We start from the raw sequence: 25,395 nt of genomic DNA, 5'->3' as shown, positions 1-25,395 counted from the left end.
CAGGAAGTGAATCAGCTTTGTAGAACCAGGGTTAAACCCGACGTTAAGCATGTTTTAGACCTGGTTTAGTCCTGGTTTAGTCCTGGTTTAGTCCTGGTTTAGTCCTGGTTTAGTCCTGGTTTAGTCCTGGTTTAGTCCTGTTTAGTGCTGTTAAAGACCTGGTTTAGTCCTGGTTTAGTTCTGTTAAAGACCTGGTTTAGTCCTGTTTAGTCCTGGTTTAGTCCTGTTTAGTCCTGTTTGGTGTTTAAGACCTGGTTTAGTCCTGTTTAGTCCTGTTTAGTCCTGTTTAGTCCTGTTTGATGTTTAAGACCTGGTTTAGACCTGGTTTAGACCTGGTTTAGTCCTGTTTTAGTCCTGTTTGGTGTTAAAGACCTGGTTTAGTGCTGTTAAAGTCCTGGTTTAGACCTGGTTTAGACCTGGTTTAGTCCTGTTTAGTCCTGTTAAAGACCTGGTTTAGTCCTGGTTTAATCCTGTTTGGTGTTAAAGACCTGGTTTAGTCCTGGTTTAGACCTGGTTTAGTCCTGTTTAGTCCTGTTAAAGACCTGGTTTAGTCCTGGTTTAATCCTGTTTGGTGTTAAAGACCTGGTTTAGACCTGGTTTAGTCCTGGTTTAGTCCTGGTTTAGTCCTGTTTGGTGTTAAAGACCTGGTTTAGTCCTGGTTTAGTCCTGTTTGGTGTTAAAGACCTGGTTTAGTCCTGGTTTAGACCTGGTTTAGTCCTGGTTTAGTCCTGTTTGGTGTTAAAGACCTGGTTTAGTCCTGTTTGGTGTTAAAGACCTGGTTTAGTGCTGTTAAAGACCTGGTTTAGACCTGGTTTAGTCCTGGTCCAGTCCTGGTTCAGTCCTGGTTCAGTCCTGGTCCAGTCGAGTCTCCTTACAGAGCAGACTCGTTCAGGCCCTCCTCCTCCTCGAAGAACAGCAGGTGTCCGACGAACTGACTGTCCTTCACCAGGCTGTTGGTGCCGCTCTGGACCACGGCGTAGACCCGGTCGCCCCGGTGCAGGCGGGCGATGGTGCTGCCGCTGGACATGATGTACCCGCTGTGCCGCGTGTTGTAGGAGTGCAGCAGGACGTCCCGGTTGCACATGAGGTCCACCTTGACGTCGGCGTTGTAGACGGCCAGGGTCATGTGGAACTCGTACACCCCGGGGACCACGCAGGTGAAGACGCCCGAGCGCGGGTCGTAGTGCCCCGGCCGGTTGTAGATGACCTCGCGGAACATGATGGGCTTGTGCAGGGGGGGGTAGTTGTTCCCCAGGCGGGCGGAGAAGGCCACGTTGTAAGCAGGGAGGGAGGGGCCGGGGAAGGCGCTGGGGTCTGCACGAAAACACAGATTATGAGTTCATGTGACGGAGCATGGGGGTAAGTGTTAACCACGGCTCGAGAGAAGATGACCTTTAACCCCTTAACTTCCACCTGAACCGAGCACATTTTCTCCAGTTTGGCTTTACCCCAATCCAAAAGCTTCTGGAAAAAAGCTGTAAAAATAGCGACAAAATTGAGACGAAAACAATCATGGAAATGTGATAAAAAAGTGACGAAAAATTGATGAAAAAGTGGCAAAAATGTCACAAAAATGTCAAGAAATTGACAAAAAAAATGTCGAAAAAATGTCAAAAAATTGACAAAATAAAGCCAAAAAAATGACAAAAATGTGACAAAAATTTGATAAAAATTTGACCAAAAAAATCACAAAAATGTGACAAAAAAATGACAAACATTTGATAAAAAAATGACGAAAAAATGGCAGAAATGTGACAAAAAAATGACAGTATTAACCACAGCTCCAGAAAAGATGACCTTTAACCCCTTAACTCCCACCTGAACCCATTACATTTTCTACAGTTTGGCTTTACCCCAATCTAAAAGCTTCAGGAAAAAAGGTGTGAAAATAGCAACAAAACTGAGACGAAAACAATCATGGAAATGTGACAAAAAAGTGACGAAAAATTGATGAAAAAGTGGCAAAAATGTCACAAAAATGTCAAGAAATTGACAAAAAAAATGTCGAAAAAATGTCAAAAAATTGACAAAATAAAGCCAAAAAAATGACAAAAATGTGACAAAAATTTGATAAAAAATTGACCAAAAAAATCACAAAAATGTGACAAAAAAATGACAAACATTTGATAAAAAATTGACGAAAAAATGGCAGAAATGTGACAAAAAAATGACAGTATTAACTACAGTTCAAGAAAAGATGACCTTTAACCCCTTAACTCCCACCTGAACCCATTACATTTCTCCAGTTTGGTTTTACCCCAATCCAAAAGCTTCTGGAAAAAAGCTGTGAAAATAGTGACAAAACTGAGACGAAAACAATCATGGAAAATTGATGAAAAATTGGCAAAAATGTCACAAGAAATTGACAAAAAAATTGAAAAAATTTGATTAAAAAAATTGAAAAAATGTGACAAAAACTGACAAAAATGAGCTGAAAAAAATGATGGAAAAAAAATCTGATGACGTGAGGAAAAAGATCCTCTCGGTTCAGGCGGGAGTTAAGAGGTTAAAGGAAATGACTTTGTTGTTTCAGCTCAAATTCTCAAATTCAAATCTTTTTTCTTTCCATTTTTTTCCATTTGTTTTCTGTTTTCACAATTGTTTTTCCCCATTACTATCTTTTCCGAATTGATTTCCTTTTTTTGCCCATTTTTTCCCCCAAAAAACAATTTTAACATGATTTTCCACATTTCCCCCCAAATTTTTCCCATGTTTAGAACTTTCCTGTCATTGGATCTGAACCTGATATTGTAAACGTGCAGATCTTCCACACATTATTGTTCTGTTTCCTGGTTCTAGACGACACATATTTTAGCATAGATGTCGGATAAAGCATCGTTCATGACATTTTTGAAAAATTTGACTGTAATTTTGCACATTTTTAGAGTATTCAATCAGGCATTTGACCTCTGATTTGTGTTGAAATATCATCGAAATCCGCGCAGTAATCTTCACTTTACTGTGCGGACGCCAAACTACTCCTGGTATTATTACGCCTTACGATATAGTCCCCCCTTTTAAGGAGAGACACTACAGGCAAAACTCAATTTTTTCAGTTTTCAGGTTTTGGGCCAAACTGGTCTCTGAACATATAAGCTTTCACTCGGAAACCAAAAATTTACCTAATCTTCACAAAAACATGTTTAAATATTGCGCTGATTCAATGTTCCCCCATAGACTTATATGGGAGAACACAATTTCAAGGCCCTTTTTCTCAAAACACATTTTTCTGTCATTGCGGCGACACTATGTCCACGTCAGTCGGACCGAAAGACTTCACATTTTACAGCCTTGGACTGAACAATATTTGGAAGATTTTTTCAGAGGGATTTTTTATTATTTAATCCCTTAAGCCCCATTTATTGAGTTTTGAATGTCAAAAAATAAGGCGAAAATTACATTTTTTACACATTTTTCCACTAAAAAACATCTTATTTTAAAACTAAACAAGAAATCCAAAATCCCCTCTGAAAAAGTCTCCGCAACTCATTCATCAATAAAATGAAACCATAAATTTGAATGTGGCTCTATCCATTATTCAGATTTCGTCGCCAAAAAGATGGGAAATTTGGGGCATTTTTAGGCATAAAACACCTTGTTCTTATATGAAAAGATAAAATGACAGAAAACTTGCAATGTATTTTTTTCTCACATTTATGCCAGTGATCGACAGCAACAGTTTCAAATTGATATCTGTAAATATACATGTTTTCCCTATTCACCTGCAGTGTCTCGCCTTAATTTGTGTAATTATACTTTGTAGTGGAACACTTCACGTAACCATATTTAAATAGGGAAAACGTGGAAGAGCTTGGTAGCTTCTATCTTGACCTGTTTTGGAGCTATAGAGGAGAGAGGGAGAGGCTAAATGCTAACGCCGTCTGCGCTAACGTGACTGAAGATCAGACAGGTCCTAAAGAACTCGTCACAGCTCAGGTAAGAACATATCTCAGTGTGTAAAAACGGTGGCCTGTTCCTTTAAGCTTCTAGATTTGGGTAAAGCTTGGTTTCCCCCGGGGGTAAGGGTGAGGTAAAGTGAGAGGCGGGACCGGTGTGCTCTTCCAGCATCACTCATCAGCAAAGGAAAGAGAAGGAATGATTTATATTTACATGATGGTGCGTGAGGTCCTTGCACTGTAGAAAAACAAACACAGAGAGAGGATCAGTATCGGACACAGGGGGGAGGGGAAGTGCTTGTGTTGGGGGCGGGGTCTCACGTGAGTTCTCCTGCCAGGGGGTCAGGTCCAGCTCCGGGATGGCCGAGCAGTAGGTGTAGCCGGCGCCCCGCGGGTGGTACCGGAAGGGCTGGTTCGGGACGTCCGTGATGCCCGTGTTGTCGCAGATGATCCGGGCGAAGGAGGCGCCTCGGAGGGACATTTTCTGAGCCTCGGTGAACACGCCCTCGTTCTCCCACCACAGCCTGAGACACGACCATAAAGACTCAGTGTTAGAGACCTGGTTTAGACCTGGTAAAGACCTGGTAAAGACCTGGTAAAGACCTGGTTTAGTCCTGTTAAAGACCTGCTTTAGTCCTGCTTTAGTCCTGTTAAAGACCTGCTTTAGTCCTGTTAAAGACCTGGTTTAGTCCTGTTAAAGACCTGCTTTAGTCCTGTTAAAGACCTGGTTTAGTCCTGTTAAAGACCTGCTTTAGTCCTGCTTTAGTCCTGTTAAAGACCTGGTTTAGTCCTGTTAAAGACCTGCTTTAGTCCTGCTTTAGTCCTGTTAAAGACCTGCTTTAGTCCTGTTAAAGACCTGCTTTAGTCCTGCTTTAGTCCTGTTAAAGACCTGCTTTAGTCCTGTTAAAGATCTGCTTTAGTCCTGTTAAAGACCTGCTTTAGTCCTGTTAAAGACCTGCTTTAGTCCTGCTTTAGTCCTGTTAAAGACCTGGTTTAGTCCTGTTAAAGACCTGCTTTAGTCCTGCTTTAGTCCTGTTAAAGACCTGCTTTAGTCCTGTTAAAGACCTGGTTTAGTCCTGTTAAAGACCTGCTTTAGTCCTGTTAAAGACCTGGTTTAGTCCTGTTAAAGACCTGGTTTAGTCCTGTTAAAGACCTGCTTTAGTCCTGTTAAAGACCTGCTTTAGTCCTGTTAAAGACCTGGTTTAGTCCTGGTAAAGACCTGGTTTAGTCCTGGTTTAGTCCTATTAAAGACCTGCTTTAGTCCTGCTTTAGTCCTGTTAAAGACCTGCTTTAGTCCTGTTAAAGACCTGGTTTAGTCCTGTTAAAGACCTGGTTTAGTCCTGTTAAAGACCTGGTTTAGTCCTGTTAAAGACCTGGTTTAGTCCTATTAAAGACCTGGTTTAGTCCTGGTTTAGTCCTGTTAAAGACCTGGTTTAGTCCTATTAAAGACCTGGTTTAGTCCTGGTTTAGTCCTGTTAAAGACCTGGTTTAGTCCTATTAAAGACCTGGTTTAGTCCTGGTTTAGTCCTATTAAAGACCTGGTTTAGTCCTGTTAAAGACCTGGTTTAGTCCTGTTAAAGACCTGGTTTAGTCCTGTTAAAGACCTGGTTTAGTCCTGTTAAAGACCTGGTTTAGTCCTGTTAAAGACCTGCTTTAGTCCTGTTAAAGACCTGCTTTAGTCCTGGTAAAGACCTGGTAAAGACCTGCTCTAGTCCTGTTAAAGTCCTACTTTAGTCCTGTTAAAGACCTGCTTTAGTCCTGTTAAAGACCTACTTTAGTCCTGGTAAAGACCTGCTCTAGTCCTGTTAAAGACCTACTTTAGTCCTGGTAAAGACCTGGTTTAGTCCTGGTTTAGTCCTGTTAAAGACCTGGTTTAGTCCTGTTAAAGACCTGGTTTAGTCCTGTTAAAGACCTACTTTAGTCCTGGTAAAGACCTGGTTTAGTCCTGGTTTAGTCCTGTTAAAGACCTGGTTTAGTCCTGTTAAAGACCTGGTTTAGTCCTGTTAAAGACCTGGTTTAGTCCTGGTAAAGACCTGCTTTAGTCCTGTTAAAGACCTGGTTTAGTCCTGTTAAAGACCTGGTTTAGTCCTGTTAAAGACCTGGTTTAGTCCTGGTAAAGACCTGGTTTAGTCCTGTTAAAGACCTGCTTTAGTCCTGTTAAAGACCTGGTAAAGACCTGTTAAAGACCTGGTTTAGTCCTGTTAAAGACCTGCTTTAGTCCTGGTAAAGACCTGGTTTAGTCCTGTTAAAGACCTGCTTTAGTCCTGTTAAAGACCTGCTTTAGTCCTGTTAAAGACCTGGTTTAGTCCTGTTAAAGACCTGCTTTAGTCCTGGTAAAGACCTGCTTTAGTCCGGGTTTAGTCCTGTTAAAGACCTGCTTTAGTCCTGTTAAAGACCTGGTTTAGTCCTGTTAAAGACCTGGTTTAGTCCTGTTAAAGACCTGCTTTAGTCCTGTTAAAGACCTGCTTTAGTCCTGTTAAAGACCTGCTTTAGTCCTGGTTTAGTCCTGTTAAAGACCTGCTTTAGTCCTATTAAAGACCTGCTTTAGTCCTGTTAAAGACCTGCTTTAGTCCTGTTAAAGACCTGCTTTAGACCTGGTTTAGTCCTGTTAAAGACCTGGTTTAGTCCTGTTAAAGACCTGGTTTAGTCCTGTTAAAGACCTGCTTTAGTCCTGTTAAAGACCTGCTTTAGTCCTGTTAAAGACCTGGTTTAGTCCTGTTAAAGACCTGCTTTAGTCCTGGTTTAGTCCTGTTAAAGACCTGGTTTAGTCCTGTTAAAGACCTTCTTTAGTCCTGTTAAAGACCTGGTTTAGTCCTGTTAAAGACCTGGTTTAGTCCTGTTAAAGACCTGGTTTAGTCCTGTTAAAGACCTGGTTTAGTCCTGTTAAAGACCTGGTTTAGTCCTGTTAAAGACCTGCTTTAGTCCTGTTAAAGACCTGCTTTAGTCCTGGTTTAGTCCTGTTAAAGACCTGCTTTAGTCCTATTAAAGACCTGCTTTAGTCCTGTTAAAGACCTGCTTTAGTCCTGTTAAAGACCTGCTTTAGACCTGGTTTAGTCCTGTTAAAGACCTGGTTTAGTCCTGTTAAAGACCTGGTTTAGTCCTGTTAAAGACCTGCTTTAGTCCTGTTAAAGACCTTCTTTAGTCCTGTTAAAGACCTGGTTTAGTCCTGTTAAAGACCTTCTTTAGTCCTGTTAAAGACCTGGTTTAGTCCTGTTAAAGACCTGGTTTAGTCCTGTTAAAGACCTGGTTTAGTCCTGTTAAAGACCTGGTTTAGTCCTGGTAAAGACCTGGTTTAGTCCTGTTAAAGACCTGGTTTAGTCCTGGTAAAGACCTTCTTTAGTCCTGTTAAAGACCTGGTTTAGTCCTGTTAAAGACCTGGTTTAGTCCTGTTAAAGACCTTCTTTAGTCCTGTTAAAGACCTGGTTTAGTCCTGTTAAAGACCTGGTTTAGTCCTGTTAAAGACCTGCTTTAGTCCTGGTTTAGTCCTGTTAAAGACCTGCTTTAGTCCTATTAAAGACCTGCTTTAGTCCTGTTAAAGACCTGCTTTAGTCCTGTTAAAGACCTGCTTTAGACCTGGTTTAGTCCTGTTAAAGACCTGGTTTAGTCCTGTTAAAGACCTGGTTTAGTCCTGTTAAAGACCTGCTTTAGTCCTGTTAAAGACCTGCTTTAGTCCTGTTAAAGACCTGCTTTAGTCCTGTTAAAGACCTGGTTTAGTCCTGTTAAAGACCTGGTAAAGACCTGGTTTAGTCCTGTTAAAGACCTGCTTTAGTCCTGTTAAAGACCTACTTTACTCCTGTTAAAGACCTGCTTTAGTCCTGTTAAAGACCTGGTTTAGTCCTGTTAAAGACCTGGTTTAGTCCTGTTAAAGACCTGGTTTAGTCCTGTTAAAGACCTGGTTTAGTCCTGTTAAAGACCTGGTTTAGTCCTGTTAAAGACCTGGTTTAGTCCTGTTAAAGACCTGGTTTAGTCCTGTTAAAGACCTGGTTTAGTCCTGTTAAAGACCTGGTTTAGTCCTGTTAAAGACCTGCTTTAGTCCTGTTAAAGACCTGCTTTAGTCCTGGTTTAGTCCTGTTAAAGACCTGCTTTAGTCCTATTAAAGACCTGCTTTAGTCCTGTTAAAGACCTGCTTTAGTCCTGTTAAAGACCTGCTTTAGACCTGGTTTAGTCCTGTTAAAGACCTGGTTTAGTCCTGTTAAAGACCTGGTTTAGTCCTGTTAAAGACCTGCTTTAGTCCTGTTAAAGACCTGCTTTAGTCCTGTTAAAGACCTGGTTTAGTCCTGTTAAAGACCTGCTTTAGTCCTGGTTTAGTCCTGTTAAAGACCTGGTTTAGTCCTGTTAAAGACCTTCTTTAGTCCTGTTAAAGACCTGGTTTAGTCCTGTTAAAGACCTGGTTTAGTCCTGTTAAAGACCTGGTTTAGTCCTGTTAAAGACCTGGTTTAGTCCTGTTAAAGACCTGGTTTAGTCCTGTTAAAGACCTGCTTTAGTCCTGTTAAAGACCTGCTTTAGTCCTGGTTTAGTCCTGTTAAAGACCTGCTTTAGTCCTGTTAAAGACCTGCTTTAGTCCTGTTAAAGACCTGCTTTAGTCCTGGTTTAGTCCTGTTAAAGACCTGGTTTAGTCCTGGTTTAGTCCTGTTAAAGACCTGGTTTAGTCCTGTTAAAGACCTGGTTTAGTCCTGTTAAAGACCTGCTTTAGTCCTGTTAAAGACCTGCTTTAGACCTGGTTTAGTCCTGTTAAAGACCTGGTTTAGTCCTGTTAAAGACCTGGTTTAGTCCTGTTAAAGACCTGCTTTAGTCCTGTTAAAGACCTGGTTTAGTCCTGTTAAAGACCTTCTTTAGTCCTGTTAAAGACCTGGTTTAGTCCTGTTAAAGACCTGGTTTAGTCCTGTTAAAGACCTGGTTTAGTCCTGTTAAAGACCTGGTTTAGTCCTGGTAAAGACCTGGTTTAGTCCTGTTAAAGACCTGGTTTAGTCCTGGTAAAGACCTTCTTTAGTCCTGTTAAAGACCTGGTTTAGTCCTGTTAAAGACCTGGTTTAGTCCTGTTAAAGACCTTCTTTAGTCCTGTTAAAGACCTGGTTTAGTCCTGTTAAAGACCTGGTTTAGTCCTGTTAAAGACCTGCTTTAGTCCTGGTTTAGTCCTGTTAAAGACCTGCTTTAGTCCTATTAAAGACCTGCTTTAGTCCTGTTAAAGACCTGCTTTAGTCCTGTTAAAGACCTGCTTTAGACCTGGTTTAGTCCTGTTAAAGACCTGGTTTAGTCCTGTTAAAGACCTGGTTTAGTCCTGTTAAAGACCTGCTTTAGTCCTGTTAAAGACCTGCTTTAGTCCTGTTAAAGACCTGCTTTAGTCCTGGTTTAGTCCTGTTAAAGACCTGGTTTAGTCCTGTTAAAGACCTGCTTTAGTCCTGGTTTAGTCCTGTTAAAGACCTGGTTTAGTCCTGTTAAAGACCTTCTTTAGTCCTGTTAAAGACCTGGTTTAGTCCTGTTAAAGACCTGGTTTAGTCCTGTTAAAGACCTGGTTTAGTCCTGGTAAAGACCTGGTTTAGTCCTGTTAAAGACCTGGTTTAGTCCTGGTAAAGACCTGGTTTAGTCCTGTTAAAGACCTTCTTTAGTCCTGTTAAAGACCTGGTTTAGTCCTGTTAAAGACCTGGTTTAGTCCTGTTAAAGACCTGGTTTAGTCCTGTTAAAGAACTGCTTTAGTCCTGTTAAAGACCTGCTTTAGTCCTGTTAAAGACCTGCTTTAGTCCTGTTAAAGACCTGCTTTAGTCCTGTTAAAGACCTGCTTTAGTCCTGTTAAAGACCTGCTTTAGTCCTGGTTTAGTCCTGTTAAAGACCTGGTTTAGTCCTGTTAAAGACCTTCTTTAGTCCTGTTAAAGACCTGGTTTAGTCCTGTTAAAGACCTGGTTTAGTCCTGTTAAAGACCTTCTTTAGTCCTGTTAAAGACCTGGTTTAGTCCTGTTAAAGACCTGGTTTAGTCCTGTTAAAGACCTGGTTTAGTCCTGTTAAAGAACTGCTTTAGTCCTGTTAAAGACCTGCTTTAGTCCTGTTAAAGACCTGCTTTAGTCCTGTTAAAGACCTGCTTTAGTCCTGTTAAAGACCTGCTTTAGTCCTGTTAAAGACCTGGTTTAGTCCTGTTAAAGACCTGCTTTAGTCCTGTTAAAGACCTGCTTTAGTCCTGTTAAAGACCTGGTTTAGTCCTATTAAAGACCTGCTTTAGTCCTGTTAAAGACCTGCTTTAGTCCTGGTAAAGACCTGGTAAAGTCATGGTTTAGTCCTATTAAAGACCTGGTTTAGTCCTGTTAAAGACCTGCTTTAGTCCTGGTAAAGACCTGGTAAAGACCTGGTTTAGTCCTGTTAAAGACCTGGTTTAGTCCTGTTAAAGACCTGCTTTAGTCCTGTTAAAGACCTGGTTTAGTCCTGTTAAAGTCCTGTTAAAGACCTGGTTTAGTCCTATTAAAGACCTTACTTTAGCCCCTCCCATCACGGGCGTATCCTTTCCTCGTGTTTACCTGTCGCCCTGTGTTCACCTGTCGCCCTGTGTTTACCTGTCGCCCACTTGGATCCTCCTGAACTGGTCGGCGATGAGGCAGGCGAACAGCGGCCCCACTCGCCCCCCAGGCACGAAGGGCTCGGCCACGCCCCCCAGCCACACGTCGATGTTGTCCACGGTCTTGTAGAGGTGCAGGAGCTTCCTGGCCAGGGTACGGTTCCCCAGGACTTCGCCCAGCTCCACCTCGTTACTCGGCTGGGACAGGCCGCAGAACCGCCGCCACGCGTTGTAGCCTGGACAGAAAGACCAGTGTGGTGAGGACGAGTGTGGGTGAGGACGAGTGTGGTGAGGACGAGTGTGGAGAGGACGAGTGTGGAGAGGACGAGTGCAGGAGAGGACGAGTGTGGGAGAGGACGAGTGTGGGAGAGGACGAGTGTGGTGAGGACGAGTGTGGGAGAGGACGAGTGTGGTGAGGACGAGTGTGGTGAGGACGAGTGTGGGAGAGGACGAGTGTGGTGAGGACGAGTGTGGTGAGGACGAGTGTGGAGAGGTCAGGTTTAATATTCAGGCGGGAAATCCTCCAATAATGAACTTTAAGTCTATCTAGGTTCTTCACAGTCGAAAACCCGTAACATGAGTTTCAATATTAGCCCCCGCCTGAACCGGGCTCGGCTTTACCCAAATCGAAAAGCTTCTTGAAAAAGTGTCAAAATAGCGACAAAATTGAGCCGAGAATGAGGATGAAAACCCAACAAGAGAGCGACGAAAAGTGAGGAAAATTTGATTAAAAAAAAGTGACAAAAATATGATAAAAAAGCGACAAAGATGTGATAAAAAAGTTTTAAAAATTTGATTTAAAAAAGTGCCAAAAATTTGATGAAAAGTGACAAAAATGTGATAAAAAAGTTTTAAAAATGTGATAAAAATGTGATAAAAATGTGATAAAAAAGTGATAAAAAAGTGATAAAAATGTGATAAAAAAGTGACAAAAATGTGAAAAAAATGTGATAAAAAAGTGATAAAAAAGTTTTAAAAAAGTGATAAAAAAGTTTTAAAAATGTGATAAAAAAGTGACAAAAATGTGAAAAAAATGTGATAAAAATGTGATAAAAAAGTGATAAAAAAGTTTTAAAAAAGTGATAAAAAAGTTTTAAAAATGTGATAAAAATGTGATAAAAAAGTGATAAAAAAGTTTTAAAAAAGTGATAAAAAAGTTTTAAAAATGTGATAAAAAAGTGACAAAAATGTGAAAAAAAATGTGATAAAAAAGTTTTAAAAAAGTTTTTAAAAAGTGATAAAAAAAAGTGATAAAAATGTGATAAAAATGTGATAAAAATGTGAAAAAAAATGTGATAAAAAAGTTTTAAAAATGTGATAAAAAAGTGACAAAAATGTGATAAAAAAGTTTTAAAAATGTGATAAAAATGTGATAAAAATGGGATAAAAATGTGATAAAAAAGTTTTAAAAATGTGATAAAAATGTGATAAAAATGTGATAAAAATGTGATAAAAAAGTGATAAAAAAGTGATTAAAAAATGTGATAAAAATGTGATAAAAAAGTGATTAAAAAGTGATAAAAAAGTGATTAAAAAATGTGATAAAAATGTGATAAAAATGTGATAAAAAAGTTTTAAAAATGTGATAAAAATGTGATAAAAATGTGATAAAAATGTGATAAAAATGTGATAAAAAAGTGATTAAAAAATGTGATAAAAATGTGATAAAAAAGTGATTAAAAAGTGATAAAAAAGTGACAAAAATGTGATAAAAAAAAGTGATAAAAAAGTGATAAAAATGTGATAAAAAAGTGATAAAAAAGTGACTACAGTAAAGCTGAACTGGTGAAAAGTCACTCAGTAAAGGCGGGGGTTCAGAGGTGAATATCTTCGAGTATCCCGGCGGAGGGAGTACCTGGCAGGCCGTGGTCCCGCCCTCTCTGCAGGTTGAGCGAGGCCAGGTCCAGAGCCATTTGTTCGTTGAACTGGAACAGCCTCTCCCGGAGCTCGTCCACCATCATGTGCTCCTGGTTGTTCAGTTTGGCCGGACTCCCCACCACCCCCCGCAGTATGGGGTCCAGACCACCTGGGGGCAGCACACACCATCAGAATCAATCCAGTATGTATGTGTGGAACATGGAAAACCTTCTGAGGGGGGGTCAGCGTGAGACGTACCTTCAAAGATCACCCTCCAGGGGGAGAAGAAGGCCAAGTGCAGGGGGACGCTGGGGTGCTCGGCGTGCTCCCGGTAGTCCTCGTCCAGCCTGAATATGGTGGGCTGGACCATGAGGTGGGCGAAGCGGTAGGCGGCGGTGGCGAACACGTTGGAGATGCTCGGGTCAATCTCGCTGTTGTAGCCCGGGTAGGTGGACAGTCGCTCCGCCATCATCTCCGGGCCCAGGATGTGAGACATGTAGTCCCGGTACGTGATGACCTGATCGCCGCGGAAACACCGGAGTTAGCAACAAAGGCCGGGTATCGCTAAGTCTGTATCGATACCGGAGTTCGATACTTTCTCCGATACCTGCACTGAAATACGTGTCGTCCAGAAGCAGGAAACAGAATAATGTGTGGGGGATCTGCACATGGACAATATCGGGTTCAAATGTGTGGAGGAAAGTACGGCAAAGAAAATATGTGAGGCAAAAATAGGGTAAAAAATAAATAGAGAAATTTAAAAAATGGTGGAAATAGAGAAAATATTAGTAATGAAATAAATCAAATTTGGAAAACAAGAAAAAAATGGGGGGATTTTTTATTTTTTTTAAAAGAAAGAAAAGAAAAAGGGATAAATGGGATAAAAAATAAAGACAAAATTGGCCGGAAAGGAACTAAACAGCCACAAAATGGCAACTATGACAACTATTACATAACATTATTTATATATGTGTAATAATAATGTTTAATGTGTGAATCCAAGTATTTTTCTATTCTAAATTTTTAATGAATATCTACAAGAAATGTCTCAGTGTGACAGCATGTGCTTCTGTGCTAGTTAGCGTTAGCATTAGCATTAGCATTAGCCTGCTATCGGCACTTTGGTCAAATTGTGTCATTCCTGTTACTATTCTGAGGAAGAGAGATGGGAAAAATCCATTCAAAAAGTGAAAAAGAGAGACTGAGATGCCCCCCATACATTTGTGTAAACCTAAATATGCCCATTTAAAAAATGACAAGAAAAAAAATATTTCAAAACAACTTTTTCTGGGGGGCAGTTTTAACCCCTTAACTCCCACCTGAACCGAGCACATTTTTGTGCTTTACCCCAGTCCAAAAGCTTCTGGAAAAAAGGTGAGAAAATATCGACAGAACTGAGACGAAAACAATGATGTGACAAAAAATTTGACAAAAAATTGACAAAAAATTGACAAAAAAATGACAAAAAATTTACAAAAAATGACATAAAATTTGACAAAAAATTGACAAAAAATTGACAAAAAATTGACAAAAAATGACATAAAATTGACCAAAAAATGACAAAAAAATTGACAAAAAAATGACAAAAATTTGACAAAAAATTGACAAAAAAATGACCAAAAAATGACAAAAAAAATGTGTATGTGTGTGTGTGTGTGTGTGTGTGAAGTCCCACCTGGCTCATGGCTCCCAGGATCTTGCGGGCCTCCTGGTACAGCCGCTCCCCGTCCCAGCGCGGGTTGAGGACGGCCAGTTGTCGGGCCAGACGGTTGTGCTCCCTCAGCATCAGAGTGTGGAGGGAGGTCAGGGCAATGTTCTCAATCACACGATCATCACCTGGGGGGGGGGGGCCAATCGCAGTGTTAAAGAGGGGGTATTATGTTTTTTTCAGCCACATAGCACCAGTCTATATCACACTACAATGATGACGAAACCTTCTGTTGGTCTGTAAATGCAGTAAATTAGAATAACTGCCTTGTATAAAATTGCTCTTTCAAAATGGCGGTAGCAAATGACTTGAAATAGGCCCTGTCTCTTTAAGAAGCTCTGACCCTTTCCGACACGCCCCCTCCACACGCTGTCTGTGGCATCACAACAACACTCCGCTCGTTGTCTCAACAGTATTGAAACTACGATCGGTGCATTTTAATTTTTATTGTTGGAAAGGAGCTACTGTTTATCACTTTGTGAACAATGGCCACACAGGATATTATTTGGAGACGAACCTTCCACACCGGACGCTTGGAAGGGGCTCTTGCCTGAAAAATAACTGCTGTTTGGAGGTTATTTCTTTGCATCTGCCATGCCCTATGGATCTCTAACTCTACCCCCATGGACGACATCAGGATCTGCAGGAGCCCATACGATTCAAAGACGGACATTATCTGTGCAGGTGGACAGTGGTTTTTCGAGGTTACCCGTTAGCTTGTTATAATCGACTACAGCTCATTGTTGATGAAAAGTCTGCAATAAACCACAAATGTGTAAAGCCAGGCTCATTGTGTGATCATCGTAAAGGCTGCTTCGAGTAGTTGCTGCTTTATTGACGTTGTTTGTGCATAATATGCTGCCTGTTTTCAATGAATGTTGTGAAGGTGAAGGTTGTTAGCTTGTCGCGGCTAATAGTGCCTTAGCTCCGGGAGAAACCACTCGGCTACGACTCACTGTAGATGAAATGTGAGCAATAAACTACACAATCAACAAGCCCGGCTCCGTGTGTGATCATCATAAAGGCTGCTTCAAGCAGTTTCCTGTTTTAGTGACGTTTTCAATGCATAATATGCTGCTTGTATTCAGTGAATTTTCCCGTTAGCTTGTCGCGGCTAGCTTGTTAGCTCCGGGAGAAAGCCACTCGTATATGACCCATTGTAGATGAAATGTGAGCAATAAACTACGAAATCAACAAGCCAGGCCCCGTGTGTGATCATTGTTAAACGGTTCTTTATGTGTGTGGTGGTTTTATTGACTTTATTTGTGCATATTTCTCGTTTTCACGTGATGACTCGACGTTTAGCTTAGCATTAGCTTTCTCCGGAGGCTCTGTGCATCATCAAGGCCCAGCGCAGAACCAGACACTGAAATAAGTGTTCTTGTCACTGGTTTTAATCCTGGATGTTTCGGTAACAGAAACACTGATGTGTGTCTTTGTAAAAGTCTGTGTCTCCATGATGACTCTGTTTACATCTTAGGGCTAGACACTGCGGGGAGGGGGTTCTGCTGAGAAGCAGTGGTTGGTTACTCGGCTGGTGACGAAAGGTCGGAGGCGTATCCTGGAGGTCGAGGGCGTTTCCTGAAGGAATCAGGCGTTTTATCCCTAAAATGGCCGCCATCAGAGTTTCTACAGATTACTCGAAAATACGTGAATGTGCTAAGGCAACACTTCAGGCATGGTTTTAATGAGGGAATGACTTAATAACATGATGTAAAGCTTGAAAAAGTCGATTTTGCATAATACCCCCCCTTTAAAGACCTGAAGATCTTGACCATCACAGACAGAGCCGTTGGAGGATGTTTTAGTTTAGGGGGCGCTGAGGGACAAAATTTACCCCCAAAATACTTTTTCTGTGCATGAATCCTGTTTATTAACCTCTTAACTCCCGCCTGAACCGAGAGCATTTTCTCCAGTTCAGCTTTACCCAAATCCTGTAGGCCAGTGTAACGCCTCATTTGAAAGACCTACAAAACTGAATTGATCTTTTTCCTCACGTCGTCAGGTTTTTTTTATTGTTGGGCAGTCATCTCATTTTTGTCAAATTTTCGTGACTTTTTTGTCACTTTTTGGTCACTTTTTCGTCCATTTTTTTCTCAATTTTTCCTCAAAGTTTTCTCACTTTTTTGTCAATGTTTTCTCACTTTTTTCACATTTCCATCATTGTTTTCGTCTCAGTTCTGTCGCTATTTTCACAGCTTTTTTCCAGAAGCTTTTGGATTGGGGTAAAGCCAAGCTGGAGAAAATGTGCTCGGTTCAGGTGGGAGTTAAGGGGTTAATATTGCCTGCAGTTCACAAACTATCCACCAGGGGGTGCTGCAGCGCCCTCAGCACCCTGGGTTCCCACGGCCTTGGTCACAGACACTGATGAACAACTCACCGGCCTGAAAGCAGGGCACCTCCTTTGCGCTGTTGTCTTTGGTCATGCGCCCCCTGGTGGCGCAGATGTTGACGGTCATGGTGCTGAAGGGGAGCAGCTCGCGCCCGTTGTCGGTGTACTCCTCGTTGACCCTCAGGAGCCCCTTGTCGGAGTAGGCGTCCCGAAGCCCCCTGGCCTTCACGTGGTCGGCTCCGTACACCTGCCCCACGTCCAGGAACGCCGTGAGGCCGTTGATCTGCTGCCGGACCTGCCCCCCCGAGCACGCCGGAGACGAGCGGATGAACGGGATGCAGCCGTGCTTGGCCATGATGGAGTCCCCACTGGACACCTGGACGCGAGGGACGGGTTTGAATCAGGAGAGTAAAACCTCATGTACTGGAGTAAATGGAGTTAACCTCTTAACTCCCGCCTGAACCGAGAGGAGCTTTTTCCTCACGTCATCAGATTTTTTCCCATCATTTTTTTGTCGGGTATTCGACGCATTTTTGTAGCTTTTTTGTCATATCACATTTTTGTAATATTTTTGTCACATTTTTTCTTCAATTTTTTCTTCAATTTTTTCTTCAATTTTTTATCAATTTTTTGTCATGTTTTTGTAATTTTTCTGTCACATTTTTTGTCATTTTTTCTTCCATTTTATTTCAATTTTTTCTTCAATTTTTTCTTCAATTTTTTCTTCAATTTTTTCTTCAATTTTTTCGTCGTCACATTTTTGCCATTTTTTTGTCCATTTTTCGTCACTTTTTTGTCATTTTTTGTCATTTTTTCATCATTTTTTGGTCATGTTTTTGTCATTTTTTTGTACATTTTGGTCACATATTTAAAAAATTTTGGTACATTTTTTGTCAATTTTTCGTCACTTTTTTGTAATTTTTCTGTCACATTTTGTCACATTTTTGTCATTTTTTCTTCAATTTTTTCGTCAATTTTTTCTTTAATTTTTTCTCAATTTTTTCTCATATTTTTGTCACTTTTTTGTCACATTTTTTGTAATTTATTGTCACATTTTGTCAAATTTTTCCTTCAATTTCTTCAATTTTTTATACATTTTTTATCATGTTTTTGTCACATTTTTGTAATTTTTTGGTCAATTTTATATAAAATTTGTGTCATTTTTTCGTAATTTTTTTGTCAATTTCTTGTGACATTGTTGCCAATTTTTTGTCAATTTTTCGTCACTTTTTTGTAATTTTTTCATCAATTTTTTGTGACATTTTTGCCACTTTTTCATACATTTTTCGTCACTTTTTGTCACATTTCCATCATTGTTTTCGTCTCAGTTTTGTTGCTATCTTCACAGCTTTTTCCCAGAAGCTTTTGGATTGGGGTAAAGCCAAACTGGAGAAAATGTGCTCGGTTCAGGCGGGAGTTAAGGGCTTAAATACAAGCCTACAGTAGGACAGGCAGCTCCAGTATCGGGCAGAGACTGACCTAAAGGCACATTCTGTTCATGTCACTCATATGTTCTCTGACCTTTATGGGGAAGCAGGGCTCTTCGCGCGCACACGTCTCCTCGCAGCTGGCGCCGGACAGGTATGACCTGGCGACGGGAGCGTGGGGGGTCAGCGTGATGTCATGGTCCGTCCACTGACCGAAGAAGGTGATCAGCGTGGAGTACAGGTCGTCATTGTCCACCGTGTTCCCCGTGGCCAGGATGTGATTGGACACCTCTCTCACCTGCAAGAGCGACGCAGGGGCTTTGGAAGTATTCGTGATGTACTTAGAGTATATATAAGTATTTAGAGATCGGCTTTGGGTCAGACGATGGTGGACAGAGAGTGTGAATGTGCTGCAGTACCAGTGGGAGGAACTGTCCGTTGACTCTGACATCGGGGTCCCAGCCTTTGGGCAGAAACCTCCCGTCCTGGTACTCGGCGGGCAGCTGCCGCAGGAACGGGGTGTTGGCGGCCCCCCACAGCGCGTTCTCCCTGTGCAGCGAACACACGCGTGTGGTAAGGCACGAAGTAAACACGCTTACATTTACATCAACACACGGCCCTAGACCAGTAAAACAAATGAAAAAAAACAGGACTGTTGGTCTCTCTCTTGTAGGTGAGAGGGGTGTCCAGTCTCTGCTGAGACTGTTGACACTTTTTGGTTGAGTTTTTTTGTCACTTTTTGTTGAATTTTTGTCACTTTTTTGTTGAATTTTTGTCACTTTTTTGTTGAATTTTTGTCACATTTTTGTTGAATTTTTGTCACTTTTTGGTTGAGTTTTTGTCACATTTTTCTTGAATTTTTGTCACTTTTTTGTTGAATTTTTGTCACATTTTTCTTGAATTTTTGTCACTTTTTGGTTTAATTTTTGTCACTTTTTGGTTTAATTTTTGTCACTTTTTGGTTTAATTTTTGTCACTTTTTTGTTGAATTTTTGTCACTTTTTTGTTGAATGTTTGTCACTTTTTTGTTGAATGTTTGTCACATTTTTCTTGAATTTTTGTCACTTTTTGGTTTAATTTTTGTCACTTTTTGGTTTAATTTTTGTCACTTTTTGGTTTAATTTTTGTCACTTTTTGGTTTAATTTTTGTCACTTTTTTGTTGAATTTTTGTCACTTTTTTGTTGAATTTTTGTCACATTTTTGTTGAATTTTTGTCACATTTTTGTTGAATTTTTGTCACTTTTTTGTTGAATTTTTGTCACTTTTTTGTTGAATGTTTGTCACATTTTTCTTGAATTTTTGTCACTTTTTGGTTTAATTTTTGTCACTTTTTGGTTTAATTTTTGTCACTTTTTGGTTTAATTTTTGTCACTTTTTGGTTTAATTTTTGTCACTTTTTGGTTTAATTTTTGTCACTTTTTTGTTGAATTTTTGTCACTTTTTGGTTTAATTTTTGTCACTTTTTTGTTGAATTTTTGTCACTTTTTTGTTGAATTTTTGTCACATTTTTGTTGAATTTTTGTCACATTTTTGTTGAATTTTTGTCACTTTTTGGTTTAATTTTTGTCACTTTTTGTTTTAATTTTTGTCACTTTTTGGTTTAATTTTTGTCACTTTTTGGTTTAATTTTTGTCACTTTTTGGTTTAATTTTTGTCACTTTTTGGTTTAATTTTTGTCACTTTTTGGTTTAATTTTTGTCACTTTTTTGTTGAATTTTTGTCAAATTTTTCTTGAATTTTTGTCACTTTTTGGTTTAATTTTTGTCACTTTTTGGTTTAATTTTTGTCAAATTTTTCTTGAATTTTTGTCACTTTTTGGTTGAGTTTTTGTCACTTTTTGGTTTAATTTTTGTCACTTTTTGGTTTAATTTTTGTCACTTTTCGGTTTAATTTTTGTCACTTTTTGGTTTAATTTTTGTCACTTTTTTATTTAATTTTTGTCACATTTTTGTTGAATTTTTGTCACTTTTTTGTTGAATTTTTGTGACTTTTTTCTTGAATTTTTGTCACTTTTTTGTTGAATTCGTGTCACATTTTTGTTGAAATTTTGTTGACCTTGGAGATGAACTGGACATTGTAAATCTGCAGATCTTCCCAACATTATTGTTCTGTGCTCTGGTTGATATTTCAGTATCGGTATCGTTCAGGTATCGGTATCGGTATCGGTATCGGTATCGGTATCGGTATGGAAAGACAGGTATGATTAAAGCCCTGGCGTGGACAGAGCGCAGCCGTATCCGCGTGTGTAAAAGAAGGCGGGGCTCACAGGTTGTTGCAGACGGAGTCGGCCGTGCGGTATTTGTTGAGGTTGGTGATTCGGTCGCAGGACGGGGCGGCGGTCAAGCGGGCGCAGCCGGTCGCGGCGGCCAGAGCCACGAAGTCCTCCTCTGACAGGTCTGAGGACACACAGGTCAGGGTTCAACACAACATCCACAACAACACAGATAAATAACACCGCTTTCACCAGCAGAGGGCGCCAGACTCTCATTTCACTTTGGTTAAAGCTGAACTGGAGACAATATGCTGTTAACCTCATACCGCCCGCCTGAACCAAAGGCATTCTGTCCTCTTTGGCCATTATATACGTCTGTGTAGCACCTCATTTGAAAGCTAAGACCCACAAAACTGATCTTTTGCTGTGTTGTGTCACCTTTTATATTTATTTATTTTTTATCTTTTTCAATTTTGGTCACTTTTTGGTTGAATTTTTGTCACTTTTTGGTTGAATTTTTGTCACATTTTTGTTGAATTTTTATCACATTTTTGTTGAATTTTTATCACATTTTTGTTGAATTTTTATCACATTTTTGTTGAATTTTTGTTGAATTTTTGTTGAATTTTTATCACATTTTTGTTGAATTTTTGTCACTTTTTGGTTGAATTTTTGTCACATTTTTGTTGAATTTTTGTCACTTTTTGGTTGAATTTTTGTTACATTTTTGTTGAATTTTTATCACATTTTTGTTGAATTTTTGTCACATTTTTGTTGAATTTTTGTCACATTTTTGTTGATTTTTTGTTGAATTTTTGTCACTTTTTGTTCGAGTTTTTGTCACTTTTTTGTTGTGTTTACATCCTTGTTTTCTTCTCATTTTTTGTGGCTGTTTTGGTGCTTTTTTCCCCAAGAAGCTTTTTGATTAGGGTAAAGTTCGGTTTCACCCAAATCAAAAAGCTTCTCGAAAAAAGTGTCAAAAATGAGGATGAAAAAACGCCACAAAAGAGTGACAGAAAAACGGTGAAAAAGTGAAAAAAGTGATGACAACGCGAGGAAAAAGATCCTTCTAGATCAGTTTTGTAGGTCTTAGCTTTCAAATGAGGCGCTACACTGGCCTATAGGCTGTGTATTTATGGATTTGGGTAAAGCTGAACTGTAGAAAATGCCCTGGGTTGTGGCGGGGGTCAGAGGTTCATGTCCTCCATGCACTGCTCACTGCACTGTTCCTTACACTGGATCAAACGCGCTCCGTTCTCTGGGACTGTCTTGTGTTTGGGACGCTCTCCTGTCCCACAGCGGAGGAGCACATGGTGACGGTGGCCCCTCCCTCACCCCCCCCCTCACCTGTGGAGTTGTACAGAGCTCTCCGGCGCCTCCTGTGGGGCATGTTCTGGATGAGCTGCAGCGCCCCGTTGAAGTAGTCTGCGCAGCGCACGGCCTCCCGGTTCCGGCCCAGAGGCTGCTTCATCAGCCTCAGGGCGTCGGCAGGAGAACCCGCGTTCCTCCGGAAACGATCCAGGCTCCTGCGGATCACGGAGGGACACGTCAACACCTGGTCAACACCTGGTCAACGCCTGGTCAACACCCGGTCAACGCCTGGTCAACACCTGGTCAACGCCTGGTCAACGCCTGGTCAACACCTGGTCAACGCCTGGTCAACACCTGGTCAACACCTGGTCAACGCCTGGTCAACGCCTGGTCAACACCTGGTCAACGCCTGGTCAACGCCTGGTCAACACCTGGTCAACGCCCGGTCAACGCCTGGTCAACGCCCGGTCAACGCCTGGTCAACACCTGGTCAACGCCCGGTCAACGCCTGGTCAACACCTGGTCAACGCCTGGTCAACGCCTGGTCAACACCTGGTCAACGCCCGGTCAACGCCTGGTCAACACCCGGTCAACGCCTGGTCAACACCTGGTCAACGCCTGGTCAACACCTGGTCAACACCTGGTCAACGCCTGGTCAACGCCTGGTCAACACCTGGTCAACGCCTGGTCAACGCCTGGTCAACGCCTGGTCAACGCCTGGTCAACACCTGGTCAACGCCTGGTCAACGCCTGGTCAACACCTGGTCAACACCTGGTCAACGCCTGGTCAACACCTGGTCAACGCCTGGTCAACGCCTGGTCAACACCTGGTCAACGCCCGGTCAACGCCTGGTCAACGCCCGGTCAACGCCTGGTCAACACCTGGTCAACGCCTGGTCAACACCTGGTCAACGCCTGGTCAACGCCTGGTCATTGCCTGGTCATTGCCTGGTCAACACCTGGTCAACACCTGGTCAACGCCCGGTCAACGCCCGGTCAACGCCCGGTCAACGCCTGGTCAACGCCTGGTCAACGCCTGGTCAACACCTGGTCAACACCTGCACCACAGAAATATGGAACAACACTCACTCTCGTCTGGAGGACTCGTAGGCGGAGTCCACCTCCTCTTTAGCCAATCGCACGGCTCTGTCGATGTCGCTCTTGCTCAGCTCTGAAACAGAAACAGGGAGAGGATTAAAGGCCCGAGCCGGGACAACACCAAAACAAAACAGCTTTAGGAACCACTGTGTATCTGAAGAGGAATGTGAAATCTTATTATCATTATTATTATACTATTATTGTTATGGTTACTGTTATCATTATATTATTATCATGATTACGATTATTATTATTAGATACAGTATGACAGTGTGGATGATATTAGATGTGCATTACTGTGGATAATGATGACGGTGACAATGATAACAATAACAATTATTATTATTTCCTAATTTGTATTTATTTTTCCATTACACACACACACACACACACACACACACACACACACACACTTCCGCCCAGTACGCCAACCAACACAGTTTTCTGGTTGAGTGTCGTGTGAGATCTGTTATCTGTTGTTTTGACTATCTCTGTATCTGTTTTTTATAATGTCTCTCTTCTCTGTTTTTTTTTTTTTTTTTTTTTTGGTGTTGTTTGTTTCTTTTGTAATTGTCTTATAATTCACAAAAAAAAGAAAAAAAAAATGAAATCTTTATATTCAAGTTCTGATGATGTGGGTCATCGGTTTATAAATGGAGACATTTTTGAAAACAAGTGGACTTTTTTTTATTATTTGGAGAGAAAAAAAATTGGGAAAAAAATGGAAAATGTTTGGGGGGAAAAATTAAAATTAAATGGAAAAAAAACTGGGAAAGTGGAAAACAAAGAAAAAAAAAGAAAAAGGGATTAAACCAATGGTCGAGGATCGCTGACATTGCGGTAAAAATACCGCCCCCTGGTGGCCGGGGCCACTTCAAGAGACACTTCTATAGGTTGTGTTCACGATTTAGAAAGTGATGACGTCATAATGTCAGATGGAGGGCGGGGCCAATACAACTATGGGAGAAATGCAGTTTTTGGAAGAAATGTCCAATCAGTATCTGATCTGATCGGATTCACAAACCTGTGATATTATTTTTGTGTCTGAAAGTCCTTTCTGGACATCACGCTCATGTTTTCGCGTATTGTCACCACTTTATGATGTTTTTTGGAGAAATATTTGGACATTAGTTCATATGTGCCGACAGAGGAGACGATGAACTTTGTGACAGTTTTTGTTACATGTGGATTCCTCCAGTAATGACTGAGATATGAGGCAAAGTTACCACCGTTACCATAGTTACCGTCAGTGGCTCCACCTCAATGTTAAACTGTGGCTCTTTAGAATGTTGTGATGTCACGTGAACGCAGCCTATTCTATTCTAATGGGACAAGAACGACTTAAAAGGCTGGCTCCAAGAGTTTTTATTTTTCTAAAAATCGACCCATGTGACCCATGTGACCCATGTGACCCATGTGAGCACGCTGGGGAGGGGGGAATATTTTTAGCCACGCTGGTTTTTGTTTTTCAGCCTGAAATTTGGAAACATTTCCAGTGCAGTGACTGGCTCCAGAGCCTGTCAATCAAGCTGTGGAGGCTCCGCCCACTCCGCAGGGCTTCCCGCCTTCTTAAGGCACAGGCTGCGCAGGAGGAGGAGTCTGAGCCACACACGACTCGGGACCTTTTTCCATGAATGAGACCCGCTCATGTTTATTATATTAAATCTATGGATTCAAAAAATGGGGGAAAAAATGTAAACATTTTTGGGAAAAAATAAGAAAAGTTTGCAAAGTGTTTTTGTAATTTAAAGGAAGTTTCAGCTCAAATAAATGATACAAGTGCAAAAGAAATGAATGAGCATTATTCATCTGTTTTATGGTTCTAGTCTTTTTTATTTTGAATTTGTTCTTATGTGGCTTCATCCCAGAACAAACAGAAAAAAAATAAAACATTAGAATCCGAAAAGGAGGTAGAAGAAAAACCTTTGTTTCCTACCCCTTTTTACTGCTTTTATTTTTATTATACTATATATATATTTACTCTTTTACAGCGTTTTAAAGTGACTTCAAATTGAATGGACACTTCTGTTCGTCTGATGAAGTCGCCCAAGTTAAATAAAGCTTATGTTGAATCAGATTCTTAATCATATTAACATCTTAGCATGTTTTAAGTTCAGTTTAATGGTTTTGTTTAGCCCAAAATCACAACAGAAGTTTCCTCACAGCTGCACCGAACATTAGGCAATAAAACAGCAATAAATATGACCAGTTAAAGTTCAGGTGAATCCAGGCAAATAACATCGTGCTCCATTATCTGTGTTCTGTCTGACAAAGAGTTTAGTATCGGTATTGAAAACATTTAACAGTCCCAGTTGCAGTAAAAGTATCATTACTTCACAGTGTCGTTACTTCACAGTATCGTTACTTCACAGTATCGTTACTTCACAGTATCGTTACTTCACAGTATCGTTACTTCACAGTACTTGTACTCACCCGCCTGCGCCTGCCAGTGCACGCACAGCAGCACCGCCAGAGCCAGAAAACCCACGGGCAGATTCATGATCCGAGACGGCCGGTGGTCAGAGTCTGTGGACGGTCAGAAGGAAGTCACATTTAAACAAACAGGAAACGCACCACGGGGTCAGTTATTTGTATTTTTGTTCAGTTGTTTGAAGATGAATTTATCCACGGGTACAAATAAATGAACCAAACCTAACCTTGCTCTTACTGAAAACTGCTTTTGCAAAGAAAGATAATTTATTTTGATGAAAGAGCGTCATGGAAAAGCCTCCAGCAAAGAACAAATATGAAATGAATGAAGTAATAATGAAGTAATAATGAAGTAATAATGAAGTAATACTCTGTTTTTCCACCAGAAACCCGAAAAACAACTGATCCCAGAGCCGGGAGACTTTCACCTCTGAACCTCCACATAAACCGCTCACGTTTTCTCCAGACTGACTTTACACAAATCGAAAAAGCTTGTTGCAAAAAGCGTGGAAAAAAAAGGCGTAAAAAGAGGATGAAAACACAACAAAAAAGATAAAAACGTGACTCTTTTTGGTTGAATTT

General features: G+C 40.8%; 1 protein-coding gene across 1 annotated transcript; it reads right to left on the bottom strand.

The window, feature by feature from the left end:
• Positions 1-871: 871 nt before the first annotated feature.
• On the bottom strand, positions 872-24,883 carry LOC306977442 (eosinophil peroxidase-like; the record flags this gene model as incomplete). The annotated part of the gene is made up of 14 exons (XM_079575754.1): positions 872-1,314; positions 4,111-4,134; positions 4,218-4,420; positions 10,436-10,673; positions 12,293-12,463; positions 12,553-12,811; positions 13,970-14,130; positions 16,383-16,710; positions 17,856-18,059; positions 18,181-18,310; positions 20,029-20,158; positions 21,322-21,500; positions 22,375-22,456; positions 24,817-24,883. The coding sequence occupies 14 exons, from the start codon at positions 24,881-24,883 to the stop codon at positions 872-874; spliced, it is 2,619 nt and encodes an 872-aa protein (XP_079431880.1).
• Positions 24,884-25,395: the final 512 nt, after the last annotated feature.

This window comes from Gobius niger, assembly GCF_951799975.1.
Source record: "Gobius niger genome assembly, chromosome: 1".
In the NCBI taxonomy this organism is placed as follows: Eukaryota; Metazoa; Chordata; class Actinopteri; order Gobiiformes; family Gobiidae; genus Gobius; species Gobius niger.
Note: the sequence above shows the minus strand (reverse complement) of the source record. Positions and strands in the feature narration are given on the sequence as shown.